This window comes from Ursus americanus, chromosome 24 (assembly GCF_024610735.1).
Source record: "Ursus americanus isolate L20-20 chromosome 24, mUrsAme1.1.p, whole genome shotgun sequence".
Classification (NCBI taxonomy): Eukaryota; Metazoa; Chordata; class Mammalia; order Carnivora; family Ursidae; genus Ursus; species Ursus americanus.
The window spans coordinates 4,817,440-4,830,930 of record NC_142150.1 but is presented as its reverse complement, the minus strand read 5'-3'; the positions used below and the strand labels follow the sequence as shown (position 1 = coordinate 4,830,930).

At 46.1% G+C, this 13,491-nt stretch overlaps 1 protein-coding gene across 1 annotated transcript; it reads left to right on the top strand.

Annotated features, from left to right (window-relative positions):
* Positions 1-7,749: 7,749 nt before the first annotated feature.
* LOC123791639 (calcitonin receptor-stimulating peptide 2-like) lies at positions 7,750-12,928 on the top strand. Its single transcript, XM_045796485.2, has 5 exons — positions 7,750-7,851; positions 9,047-9,141; positions 9,875-10,012; positions 12,040-12,224; positions 12,777-12,928. Exons 2-4 carry the CDS (start codon positions 9,056-9,058, stop codon positions 12,197-12,199), a joined length of 384 nt encoding a protein of 127 aa, XP_045652441.1. The 5' UTR covers positions 7,750-7,851; positions 9,047-9,055; the 3' UTR covers positions 12,200-12,224; positions 12,777-12,928.
* The last annotated feature ends 563 nt before the right edge of the window (positions 12,929-13,491 follow it).

The window sequence follows — 13,491 nt, the reverse complement described above, 5'->3', positions numbered from 1 at the left end:
CAATTCGGGGCCTTTTCTGGTTCCATACAAATTTAAGGGCTGCTTGTTCCAGTTCTTTGAAAAATGTCATTGGTATTTTGATCGGGATAGCATTGAAAGTGTAGATTGCTCTGGGTAGCATGGACATTTTAACTATGTTAATTCTTTTGATCCATGAGCATGGAATATTTTTCCATCTTTTTGTATCTTCTTCAATGTCTTTCAAGAGTGATTTGTAGTTTCTAGATTATAGATCCTTTACGTCTCTGGTTAAGTTAATTCTGAGAAAACATATTATTTTTGGTGCTATTGTAAATGGAATGGATTCCCTAATTTCTCTTTCTTCAGTCTCATTGTTCGTGTATAGAAACGCAACTGATTTCTGAGCATTGATTTTGTATCCCGCCACATTACTGAATTAAAATCTTTTTTAATAAATAAATAAAGGACATTGAGATGGATAGATTTTCCTGGATTATCCCAGTGAGCCCAGTTATATCACAAGAGTCCTTCCAAATGGAAGAGGGAAGGAGAAAACAAGGTAAGAGTGATGCAATGCAAGAAGGACACAACCAGCCATTGCTGGTTTGGAACATAGAGGGGACCCTGGACCAACAGTACCTACCAGGGCAAATAGAGGAAGCCTATTAGTGACTATCTTGTCACAGATAATTACTGTAAAGACCCCATAAAGTATGCAGAACATTTGTAGAATATTACAATTAGAAGGGAACTTCAGAATCTCTCAATCCAATAGATAAGTTTGACCAATGTGGAACTAGAGGTCCAAATAATTTTCTCAAAGTCACACCATTTGGGTTAGGGATAGAAATTAGAATCTCATCTCCTGATACCCAGCATTCTTTCTACAACCCACCCCTACCGGCCCCAGACCACCACTAAATCCCCTGTTCAAACAAAAAACTCTCCAGAATCAACCACAATTTCAGACAAGGTTAAACAGCAAAAAATGAGAACTATGGGAAATTAATGGATTTCTGTTTCTTTGAACTTTGAAGAATTTAAAACTTCTATCTTATCAATGTTCTTATGTATCTGATTTTGGGTTTCTTATCTACCAATTTACTTACTTTAAGTGGCAGCACTAGCATTTATTTTCCTGCAGCAAAATTGCCAATATCCCAAATGTTGGGCCAGAATTATAAATGATTCCTGCCTGGTCATTGAGCCTCTCTCTACAAATCACATTAGCCCTGAAGCAGGGAGACATGCCCACGTCATGTTCTGATTCAGTAGCTGTGTCCAGAGGAAAAGAGCTCTTACCTGAGGTTGCAGGAGATAAGCCATGTCCTGGCATCCCAGTGCTTCAATGGCACCTGGAAAATATAATTAATTTATATATATATATATATATATATATATATATATATATATATATATATCTCCAAATTCTCTTACTACTTCCGCTCCTATAATATAGGAAAATATAATTAATTTATATATATATAATATACATAAATATATATATATAGCCAAATTCTCTTACTACTTCTGCTCCTATAAAACAAAGATAATAATACCCATCTTATTAAACTCTTGACAATAAGAGAGATAACACATGCGTAATGCCTGACATACAGCTGGAACTCAATTTTTTGCTTCCGTTTATTTCAGTGTGATTTTGTAGGAAGTTTTCCTACTCACTGTACATGCAACATCTTGAAGATACTTTCTTATCTAGGTTATTCATTAAACATTGATGTCTCCCTCCTCCAATGTTTATAGCAATCCACCTGGTTAAAGGGCTCAGCAAGCCTCTATACTCCCAGGGTACACTTCCTGCCTCTCTTTGGCAGCCACCCCTGCCCTCCCTCCGACACTAGGGGCTCTGCTGCCCTCTGAAAATGTCCTAAGGAAATGATTCAGAAGCAATGGATTCTCTGCCCCTGTTCCTCAGTAAACTTACTAATGGAAAGCTTTGGTTTGGCTCCTTCTTGACACAGTCCAAACAACTTTTTTAAAGCACTTTCTGTTTCCAGAGTAGATTTTTAGATTGACAGTAAAATTGAGACGAGGTACACAGATTTCCCACATACCCCTGCCCCCTCACATGAATAGCTTTCCCCATTAGCCACACCCCTCACCAGAGTGGTACATTGTTCCAAATGATGAACCTACACTGCACATCATAATGCCCGAAGTCCATAGCAGGCTTAGTTTGTGAAAATTAATAAAGGGAAACTTCAGTAGAGTAGAGTTGGGAGGCCAGAAGGGGGAGCCATACCACTCAAGGTCAATTATAGGAAGGACCTTCTAGTACACACTCCAACAGAAGAATCCTCAATAGGAAAGAATCATCCATTACAGAGAGCAACAGAAAAAGAGGCACACTCCACCTCCTACAAGAAATCAGCTACCCCCGCAACTCAGCCAATGAGAAACCGACACCAACCTGAACTCTTGCTTTGTTTACTCCAACGGACTTTCCCAAATCAGGGCTCCATTCCAGGACCCTGAGATCATGAACTGAGCTGAAGGCAGCCGCTTAACCAACTGAGCCACCCCTGACACCCCCGCCCAGCTCTTTTCATGGCTTCATAGCTCATTTCTTTCTTTTTTTTTTTTTTAAGATTTTATTTATTTATTTATTTGACAGAGAGAGAGACAGCCAGTGAGAGAGGGAACACAAGCAGGGGAAGTGGGATAGGAAGAAGCAGGCCTCCAGTGGAGCATGGAGCCCGATGAGGGGCTCGATCCCAGGGACCTGGGATTATGCCCTGAGCCGAAGGCAGACGCTTAACGACTGAGCCACCCAGGTGCCCCTCATAGCTCATTTCTTACCACTAAATAATATTCTATTCTCTGGAAGTACCACAGTTTATTTATCCATTCACCTTACCAAGGACCTCTTGCTTCCTTCCAAATGTTACCCATTAGGAATAGAGAGGGAGAGGAAGCATCCACAGACCTGCCCTAAGAGCTCAGACTTCTAGTGAGCCTATGCTTCTGCACTGTAAACTTCACACACTCTCAGCATTTTGGTTTGGGTTTTTGTTTTTAGAATCAGCTAAAGTTGGGTATTTCCCCTCTACCACGTGGAAGTCTTGAGCTGACTGGAGTTGGGTATTTCTCTTCCTCTGGTCGTTCAGGCTCGATAATACCCCAGCAGATTAGGCTCTAGTTAATTACTTTCTGCTGAGGACAGATCCTATTAAGAAAAACAGAGTGCTCTGGTGTTTCAAAATGGTTCCTTTCTCCTGCCCTACAGAAGCACAAGGGGATTGTTTTTCTTTGATACTTTCTGTGAGAACCCGGTGGAGCGCTTAGACGTAAACCTCCCAAAATTGTGGAATGCACCTCCACCCACCAGGGTCACGTCCCCCTGGAATTTTTAGCTCCCACTATTGTCCAGCCTTTTGTCACAATTCAGGTTATCCTACCCCATCTCTACTTCCAGACACTGGTTCCTCCCGAGCTGTGCCTTGTGACTCTCCACTCCGGTAAGCCATTACTCCTTGTATTTGCCTCTCAGTCTCTCCAAATTTCAGGGGCAGGGTTTTGATCTTTGTCCTCTCCTCCTCTTTATGATCTTAGAATAATTGATGATTTTTCAGTCTGTTGACCTTTTGACTTGTTATGACTTTCCAAACTCCTTACATGTGGAACCCGTACAATTTTCAATTACAAAATTCCAGCTAATTTTACAGCTCTGGATCTCCCCCAGGCTGAAAAGAATGGACTTATGGCTATGGTGATGTTGTTGCCTCTACAGATGTTGTCATGGTTGTGGTGTTGTGGTTCTCATTCAATCTATATCGGACATGAATTACGTAGGAGCAATAAAGTTAACTGTCTTTTTCAACTTTTTAGATCTACTCTCTTAGATTCAGATATACAATACACTATTATTTACTATCATCACCATGCTATACATTATGTCCCATGACTTATTTATTTTGTAACTGGAAGTTTGTAACTATAGACCCCCTTTACCCATTTTGTCCTCTCCCAAGCCCCCACCCCTTACCTTGGCAACTACCAATCTCTTCTCTGTATCAATGAGTTCGAGAGATTTTCTAATCTTTTTATCCTTAAATTCCACATATAAATGATATTATATAGTACCTATCTTTCTCTGTTTGATTATTTCCCTCAGTATAATACCTTCGGAGTCCAACCGTGTTCTCACAGATGGCAACAATTCCTTCTTTTACGACTAAATAATATTCCATTGCATATATATCACATTTTATTTATCCATTTATCCATCAATGGACATGAATTGTTTCCATATTGTGGCTATTGTAAATAATACCGTATGAATATACAGGTGTGTTTATGTTTCGATCTGCATTTTTGTTTTCTTCAGACAAATACCCAGAAGTGGAACTGCATGATGATATGGTAGGTCTATTCAAAATTCTTCAATGTACAAGCATATGGTTTCCCATAGTGCTTGCAATAATATACTATCCCACAGTAATGCACAAGTGTTCTCTTTTCTCCATATCCTTACCAACAATTGTTATTTCTTGGTTTTTTGCTTCTGCTTTTTTTCTTTGGTTTGGATAATAGCCATTCTGCCAGGTCTTCTGCCCATCTTTTAATCAGACTGGTGTTTTGGCTTGTTTCTTTGCTGTTGCTATTGAGTTGGGTGAGTTCCTTATCATAAAGAACTATAAACCATAAAGGATTTATATGATACTCACTAAAAATATCCAATTAAAAAAATGGGCAGAAGACATGAACAGACACTTGACCAGAGAGGACAGACAGATGGTCAACAGACACATGAAAAGATGCTCAACATCACTCATCCTCAGAGAAATGCAAATCGAAACCACCGTGAGATATCACCTCACACCTGTCAGAATGGCTAAAATCAAAAACACAAAAACACAAAAAATGTAGGCAACGATGTAGAGAAAAAGGCACCCTCCTGCACTGTTGGTGGGAATACAAACTGGTTACAGCCACTGTGGAAAGCACTAAGGAGGTGCCTCAAATAATTAAAAACGGAATTACCATATGATTGAGTGACTCCACTATGGGTAATTTACCCAAAGAAAACAAAAACACTAATTTGAAAAGATAGGCACGTGGTGTCCTCTTTATATTTACACATGCCTTCAAGGCGGTCAAGACTGTAGGGGTCCCCTGATGCTTGTAGAGAGCTAGAACTGGCTTCTCAAAAGATGTTCAGGAAGTTGTTGGCCATTGATCTGAATTTCTTTGAGAATGAACTTCTGTGGTTTGTTTGCCTTGCCCGCCAGGCAGCAGTGTTACAGGGCTTTGTGGAAGATGATCTTGTAGGATCCCCTGGTGCTGGTCTCTCCTCTAGCCCTTAACTTGTGTACTCAGGCATGGACCTACACCATGGAGGAGACACTGCTGCCATTTCCCCCATTTGTGGTGGTCGCAGCTACCAGGCAGAAGACCAGCGCGGGCGGGTGGGGGGGGGGGGGACGGGTGGCGGGGTGGTGTTGCTTGAGTACCTCTGGGACTGGAGTCCCAACATGTGACCCTTCTCACATCAAGTTATGAAAAGTTTACAAAACGAGGAGCAAAATAGTCAAGCGACTATTTTAAAATCAGTATTTTCCTTGGCGACTTCTATATGAGATCGTCTTCTGTGTAGCCTTAATTTAGAGAGGTTCCAGGGATAAGAGGATATAATTTAATCAGCGCGCGCTCGTGAAGGTCTAAACTTCCTTGTATATACTCGGTAAATCAGGGACAGACTCAGGGGAGAGTGGTTCTGTATTTCACACTAGAAGGAAGAACGCACCCCCTGCCAGTCCGCCATGAGGAGAACGACTTTTACACACCCAATCCCCAGTCTCGAACTCACTTCCTCTTGGCAGGGCAACACCAGGACTTAAGATGGAAGAAAGCTTCAAAGAGGCATCTTGGAAAGTAGGTGTCACAGTGGCCAGCAAATTAGAAGGGAAGGAGAAGTGGCACAAGGCAGGTGTGTGCTATGAAATGCAAAGTCTTCTGGGGACTGAGGAGCGGGGCGCACCGTTGCCCGGATCACGGACAGCTTCCTCCGGGGGATTTCTTCTCTCCTCCGAGAGCCATAATTTCCGCTCTCCCTGGGGACAGCCTAACTGGGGTCTCTGCCTACCCTGCACCGCCCGATTAATGAGTCCCCACCCACTGCACCTGTATAGCCCCCTTGGCACACTGACCCCCAGGTATATCGCGCGACACTAAGGCATATATCCAGAGCAAGTCCCGAGGCGCCACCTCCTTCGCATTAAAATTTTCAGGGAGTGCATTCCTCACGCAGTGCACTCAGACCAGTAGATCTGGGAACATTAAGAAGCTTCTTTCTCAACAACAAGAGGAGCTGAGCGCAGGGAGTCAGGACCTAGAACCACCAGGAGAGCTGGGAGTGGAAAGATCAGATTGGAGAGGTCCTAAAACCCTCCCGCTGGTGTGTCCTGGAGAGAGTGGAGGTGCTACACTGAGAAAGCACACTTACATTGAGAGTGAGTGCAGGTATGATTTCAGCAGATCATCATACCATGTGTGCATGTGATTCCATGAGAGAGACTCAGAGAGAAGCTTGGGCTGCGATTCAGAGTGAACCCACGTGCATGCCCGGTGCGTCGGACCCCGTGTGCCGGCCTGTGCTCCCGGGAGTGCGCACACGTTTGGAGACTGAAATGAATTTGTGTGAAAGCTTTGTGTGTGAGCCTTGTGTCCCCAGGGACTCTTCAGTGCCTTCAAGCGTGCTGTGCTCTCTAGTGGAGGACTGAAGTGCGGGGGAGGTGGGCAAAGGGCTGGAATTACACGCCACTGGGACAACTTCGCAAACAGCAGCCGGAAGCAAGGGGCAGCTGGGCAAATGGTTCCAGCAGGGTGATGAGCCAGAGGTGCTGGCTGACAGGATAGGAAGAGGAAGGGCTAGAAGTCCGTTTGGAGGCTTGGGAAGCCTCCGTGCCTAACACCTTCAGGCTCAGGCCCAGCAGGGCTTCCAGCTCCTCCGAAACCACGTGACAGACCACCCAGCGCGAATCCAGGAAGCCACACAAGGTGGGAATCCCAAAACTGAGATCGGGATTTCACAGAATCGGCCTCTGGGCCTGAGGGCTCTTCTAAATCCCTCCCTAGCTGGGAAGCAGGCACATGGCTGCTAACGATAACATTTTCTCAAGCCTGGAATATGGTCCCCATTTCAAAGATGAGTACATTGAGGTGCTGACAAGTTAATTTCCCTTCAACTTACCGCCTGGAATTGAGTTCTACTGATAACGTTCTTGCTATCACTCTCATCTCTTGATTTTGCCATGAGCTTTGCCCCTCTGTGATTCCTGCTACCCGAACCAGACACCCTGCGTGGGCCCAGAATCAATGCTGTTGCACGTTGCTAATCGTCCATGCCTCACTTAGACGGGGCCCCTAGGGTCAGACATGGAGAGCTAGGATGTCCTGCTTCGTGCATCTCGCCCCTTACGACAGCACCACTGGGGGTGGAGAGGGGCACACGTTCCAAACCCAGTGGAACTAAACAGGCGAAATTTACCATGACGTCAAACTGCCCTCAACTTCCTGTTCATATTAAGGGTATTTCTCCTCCTCGGCCCCCACCATCCCTCTCCCTCCCTCCACTCCCATCAACGCAAATACAAGTGGGATGGTCTCACAGAATGTTCTAGGTTCTGCACGTAAATGGGTGACACAATCCACTGGGATATGAGATCTGTCCCCTCATTGGTTGCTCAGAGCTTCTGGACGCCCCCCCAGACCCAGGGCGGCGGGAATAAGAGCAGCTGCGGGTGCTGGGAGGCAGCAGAGCACCGCTCCGCTCAAGTGTCTCTGCCACTTCCACAGCGCCATCGCCTGACGCCAACATTGCCACAGCTGCCGCGCCTGTGCTCCAAGCCACCTGCTGCCTGCTGCCAGGTGAGCCCCGAGATTCCTGCTTAGCGGTATGATTCTATCTCTCCTTCTTCATCCCTCCCTCTTCTGCATTCATCTTTCTTGTAACTGCTGTCCCTATGTGTCTTAGAGTCTCTGTGTATGTCTGTCTGGGTTTCTTCCTCCCAAAACTCTATTACTCCAGGATTCATCCCAGGCTCCTGCATCAGGTAACACTGGACGGTCGGTTCTGGGACTCCTTGCTTCATTTGTCCTCACTGAAGTGAGCTTCAGTCTCTCTCTTTCCTGCTAGAGACATGCTTAGGCTGATCTCGGGACACTGGACTCCCCAGCATTGCATGTGGAGAGCAGAAAGGCATAGTTTCTGCAATATGTGTGCTCAGGGATCCTATCTCCTGCCTGGTGGTCCCTGGGAAATTGGTGGAAACTGGGCCAGTGCTAGTAGGTGGTAAATAGCCATACTGTCCTAGAGGCAGGCAGCCCGGAACAGCAAACCCCAGTAGTGAGTTCTGGGAGCTTCTCCCCAGTGTAAGCCCTGCACCCCAATTTTAGACTCTGCTAAACTTAGTTTTCACAGGGGACTCTTGTCCACATGTGTAGCTGTTTTGCAGAATTTTGACCTTCAGTTTGTCAGAGATTCTAATGGCACAGATATTCCCTCTCTAGCTGCATCCCCGCCCCAACACCACAAGGTGTGAACAAAAGCCCCATACAGGGAAGACAGCTCTGTGTTGCATTATTTGAGAAGCTCTGTGACAGCATTCAGAGAAGCTCCTCAATGGAGACCTGGCCAGCTGGAGAATGGTATGGGGTGTGGAGTACAGATGTTTTCCCCCCTCCCCACTTGGGCACTAGGAACACGTCTTATCCTTGCATGCTATATTCTCACCACAACCTCCAGTAGTCACTTCGCTTACAAAAAAACAATGGAGAAGGTAAATGGTTATCAAGAAGCCATGACACAAGAGAGTTCCAGGCAGAGGCAGGACTAGAACACTGGTCCTTGGGCTCAGAGAACAATTTTTTTAAATCAAAGATTCCATTCAATTCATTATTGGTGAGATATACAAAAACTCAAAGAAATCACAAGAGATCCAAACTATTATTTTATACAAATAATAAAATATTTATCAATATGAACAAGAACATTGGGATTCACTCTTATCCATGGGCTCATGGAAATTTTAACTGCTGTGGGGACATCATTCTTCCCTTGCAGAGAGGTGTCATGGGCTTCTGGAAGTTCTCCCCATTCCTGGCTATTGGCATCTTGGTCCTGTACCAAGTGGGCACCCTCCAGGCAGCACCATTCAGGTAAGATCACCCTGCCAGGAGTGCACTCCCCTCCCGCTATTCCTAGCATCAAACAGTTCTGTTCTCTGGTGTGCTAAAAGGTTAACAACCAGCTGGGGGGGGAGGGGGAGGGGGGGGGCATATGCATATAACCTGCATAAGGGTTTATTATAAACATTTTATACTATAGAGATATTATACACAACTTTAAAAAAATTGGTATATACTACACTTTACTGTGATTTTCATATGGTTTATTGAGCTTAATGTAACAGTCATTACTATTTACCAAACATTTGTATCTGTACCAAACCTATTTATCTAATTAAAGCACAATTTGAGAAATGATTGCATACTAATCTAATTTTCCACTGATTTTGTTCTTATTAGATCTAATACGTGACCTCTCAATCTAATTTCTCACCCTTACACATGTTTTCAGATTCAAACTAATGTAAGTTTTATCAGTTAATCCTTAAAAATACCTAATTTAACACTAAGCTTATAATATTCCTGAAAATTCTAACTATCACCTTCATGACCCTATATATTCTAGTTCCAGCAGTCCACGTCAAGGTCACCCTAGTGCCTGACGATTGGTGAATCCATGTTTTTGGAAGGACGCCCGGTGCACTAGGATTTGGGGTGGCCACATCCTCAGGGAAAACACAGACAACAAGAAGCCTGGCTACTGATCCAGGGGAAGTGGTAGACAGGGGCTCAGAGCCTCTATTTGCCTTCTTCCCCTCTGTAGGTCTGCCATGGAGAACCCACTGGAACCTGCTACACTCACAGAGGATGAAATATGCCTCCTACTGACTGCAATGCTGAATGACTATGTGCGGCTGAAGGTCCGTGAGCTGCAGCAGGAGCAGGAGACTGAGGGCTCCAGGTGAGGCTCCCCACCCGGCTCGGCTCAGGGCATCCCCTCCCTCCTGTCATGCCCAGGAAGGCATATCCCAAGAGGTAAGAGAGAACACAGCTGGACAGGAGGCCAGCAAACTGCCATTGTTCACCTCGGCCTGGGACCCAGCTATTCTCAGGCCCCACTGACAATAGAGGTCACACAGAGACTGGTTAGAGCACATGGAAAAAAAGATCCCTTTCTGAAAGCAGTTGGGGAAGGTATGAAATCCCCCACTCTGGAAATTGGGCTGGTAGTACTGAGGGGACTTCCTAGCATTGAGGAGTTAGGACTGGTAAGTGTGAAGGTGGCAGACGGACTGCATATATCTCAGGAGATTTTTAGAAATTAGGCTTCGTGTACACCAGCGCCTGGCCTTCATTCTCACCTGCAAGCTGTCTTCATTGCATGTTTGCAAGGTGAAGCCAAAAGCCTTGCAGACGGTGGGGTCGGGTAGCGCAGTGTCTGAGGTAGGTCTGAGGTGTTTAGATGTGTAGGATCTGTGGAGATGCGCATGTTGTCGTGAGTCAGACACCCTTCCCCAGCCTCAGTTCCCCGTGTCCCCTGAGCTTGGAACACACACGCCAGCCCCAGCCTGGCCATGGTCCCACCGGGTCTGAGGCATGATATGCACATGCAGCTACCCTGGAGCATCTCGGTGCAGACATGAGGACTGACATATGGCAGCATGAGGAATGCTAGAAAAGGCTACCCCTTCCCCACCGCAGCCCTTCCCCACACTGCCCTGGCTCAGCAAACCTCCAGGTTCTCCTAATGGAGGATGTGTGAGGTGCATTGCTGCCTCCCCCCACCCCTGCTCGAAGTGCCCCCTCCCAGGTCCAGCCTTCTGTGTCATAGCCACAGGGGCAGACCCGGGACATGGGACCACCTGGCATGTCTTTTCCCTGCAGCCTGGACAGCTTCCGAGCTAAGCGGTGCAGTAATCTGAGTACCTGTGTGCTGGGCACATACACACAGGACCTCAACAAGTTTCACACGTTCCCTCAGACCGCAATTGGGGTCGGAGCCCCTGGCAAGAGAAGGGTCACAGCCAGCAGCTTGGAGAGAGACCATGGTCCTCACATTGGTGTGAACCAGGATGCCTACCAATCCCCTCCCTCGGCTTTCTAATTTCCTTTCTTCCTTCCTTCCTATACCCTGATATGTGTGGTCCTCTCTGGTTGCTGGTATCAGTGGCTTTCTTTGTGGCAGTGGGTGTCTGGAACCTCAGATGGGGGGAAAGCAAGATGCACAGGCCAGAAGAGAACCACCCAGGAAGAGATGGGGGGGCAGCCCTGTGACTCCCCTGAGGAATCGTAGCCCAGCTTCTTAGTCCTGCTTGCGAATGTGTTTTTCATTGGGGAATAAAAGTATATTTGTAAGAAGACCTGAGCGGTGGTGGTTATTGCTGTGGCCGACACCACAGGCATTACAGACTCGGGGACCTGTGCTTAGAAGTAGCCTTAGCCCTGTGGTAGCTGGATCCAGAGTGTAGTGAGTAGTGCTGTGACCACCTGAGGTAGCCGGACAGAAGGACGGAGCAGGTAAGCACCTCTGGGACTCAATGCTGTAAAGTCTCTTCATCCTCCAGGTAAGTCTGGGGTATTTTTCTATTTCTAAGAAGGGATATTGGGTGCCTTTAAGTGGGATGTAGCTTCTAGACAATCCTTAAGTTGGGGTCAGTAAGGGACTATGATTCTGTCTCCCAAGTCTTGCTTGATTTCTAGTTTATTTGTACAGGAATGATAGGCTGTTACAGTCTGCGTTCCATGGCCACTCACCCAGAGCCACTTTGGGCTTTCTGACACCCCTGGGAATGTCCATGGGAATGATCACAGCATTTTCCCCAGAAGCTTATGTATTTCTGCAGTGATCACTGTGACTAGGGGAAGACATAGGGTTAACAGGTGCCTCTCAGAGCAATACTGTTGCCATGAATATCCCATGGGGCACATAGGATCTCTCTCTGACAGCCTCTCACTGACGGGCCCCTTTTCCTCCATCCTGCAAATCAGCATCACTGCCCAGAAGAGCCCCTGCACCAAGGCCCCCTGTGTGACCAATCCTCTGGAAGGCTTGCTGGCCAGAGCTGAGCGCATGGTGAAAAGCACCTTCATGCCCACCAATGTGGGTCCCGAAGCCCTTGGTGGTCGTCACGAGGAACTCGGGGACTGAGCAGTGAAAGGACTCCAGGAACAAGGTGACTGCCCTTCTAGTGTCAGATGGGAGGATGGAACACCGGGTATTGCAGGGGTGCAGTCCACACTTTAACCCTCCAAGAGCCCACATAATAGAAAAAATCCACAGGGGAATGTGCCCACTCCAATGTCTGCAGAGAGAACAGGGAGTCCCAGTAGCTGAAATGCCTAGAATGTAGGTTCATTCCCCTGCATTTGACCAGTATCTCCCTGTGACACTGAGATCATCCGCCAGAAAAGATAGATCTGTTTATAACTGTGATTAATCTATCTTTTTAGTTTGAAAGGTAATGACATGATTTGGGTCTAAACACTCTAATGTCATGTACATCTGAATTCAGAGCCAACTCTTGGGATCATGAACTGAGTTTGCCTTCTATTAGCTGTATGACCCCGGGCCAGACACATATTCTGGGCCAATGTCACCATCTATGAAACAAGGGCAACAATAGTATCTATTGCTAGTATTAATATAAGACTGAATGAGATAATAGATACCAATATTTTCACAATTAATAAATTACTAAATTCTGGCTGTTCTTTTCTTTTTCTAGGTCATCATGAAGCGAACTCTACTTCTTTTAATTTATAATGAATACAACTCATAGGATAAGGAGCATGGAAGACACCTACATATGCATGCTTAATATTAAAAACACTCTAGTCTGAGATAAACTAAAGCTAAATAAAGATAGAATAAAATCATTGCAATTACCAAGTGTGCATCTTTTTGTATTTAACTGTTCAATCAATGTAACAGCATGTCTCACTGGCTTCTCTGGTAGCAAACATGGGTCCAGTCAGCCAACCTACTGATGTTGGCAGTCCTGCGAGACCTCAGGGGGATGGGGAGGAGCTGCCCGGTGGGTGTCTGGGGGCACATAATAAATACTGTGCCTGCACGGAACTCTTCGTTTGAAGAAATGTTGTCACTGCCGAACTTCATCAAGTTAAGAAAGGGTTTTCGACACACTTAAGCGGAGTCCCTGCTGCTGTTTATGGTGTTTCTCCCTGGAAAGCCGGAAGACCTGTGAACGCTTTGTGAGCAGGCTGACCCATGCAACAAATGCAACAGGCTTGGGATGAAATGGGTCCACACTATCCCTTACCAGAATTAGAACTCTATACATCTCAGAGACAATTCCCCTTTATTTTCAGAGTTCCCTGGTCCCAGTGCTCGCTTCGGCAGCACATATACAGAGTTCCCTGGTCCCAGCACCAGAGGTTATCTGTGCACTCCCCTTGACTCAGGTTTGCCCTCACCCAGCG

Excerpts from the sequence above, each read along its gene's own strand:
- LOC123791639 (XM_045796485.2), top strand. The coding sequence starts at position 9,056 with ATGGGCTTCTGGAAGTTCTCCCCATTCCTGGCTATTGGCATCTTGGTC. Across the intron at positions 9,142-9,874 it reads CTCCAGGCAGCACCATTCAG|GTCTGCCATGGAGAACCCAC; the intron begins GTAAGATCACCC and ends TCCCCTCTGTAG. Across the intron at positions 10,013-12,039 it reads CAGGAGACTGAGGGCTCCAG|CATCACTGCCCAGAAGAGCC; the intron begins GTGAGGCTCCCC and ends CCTGCAAATCAG.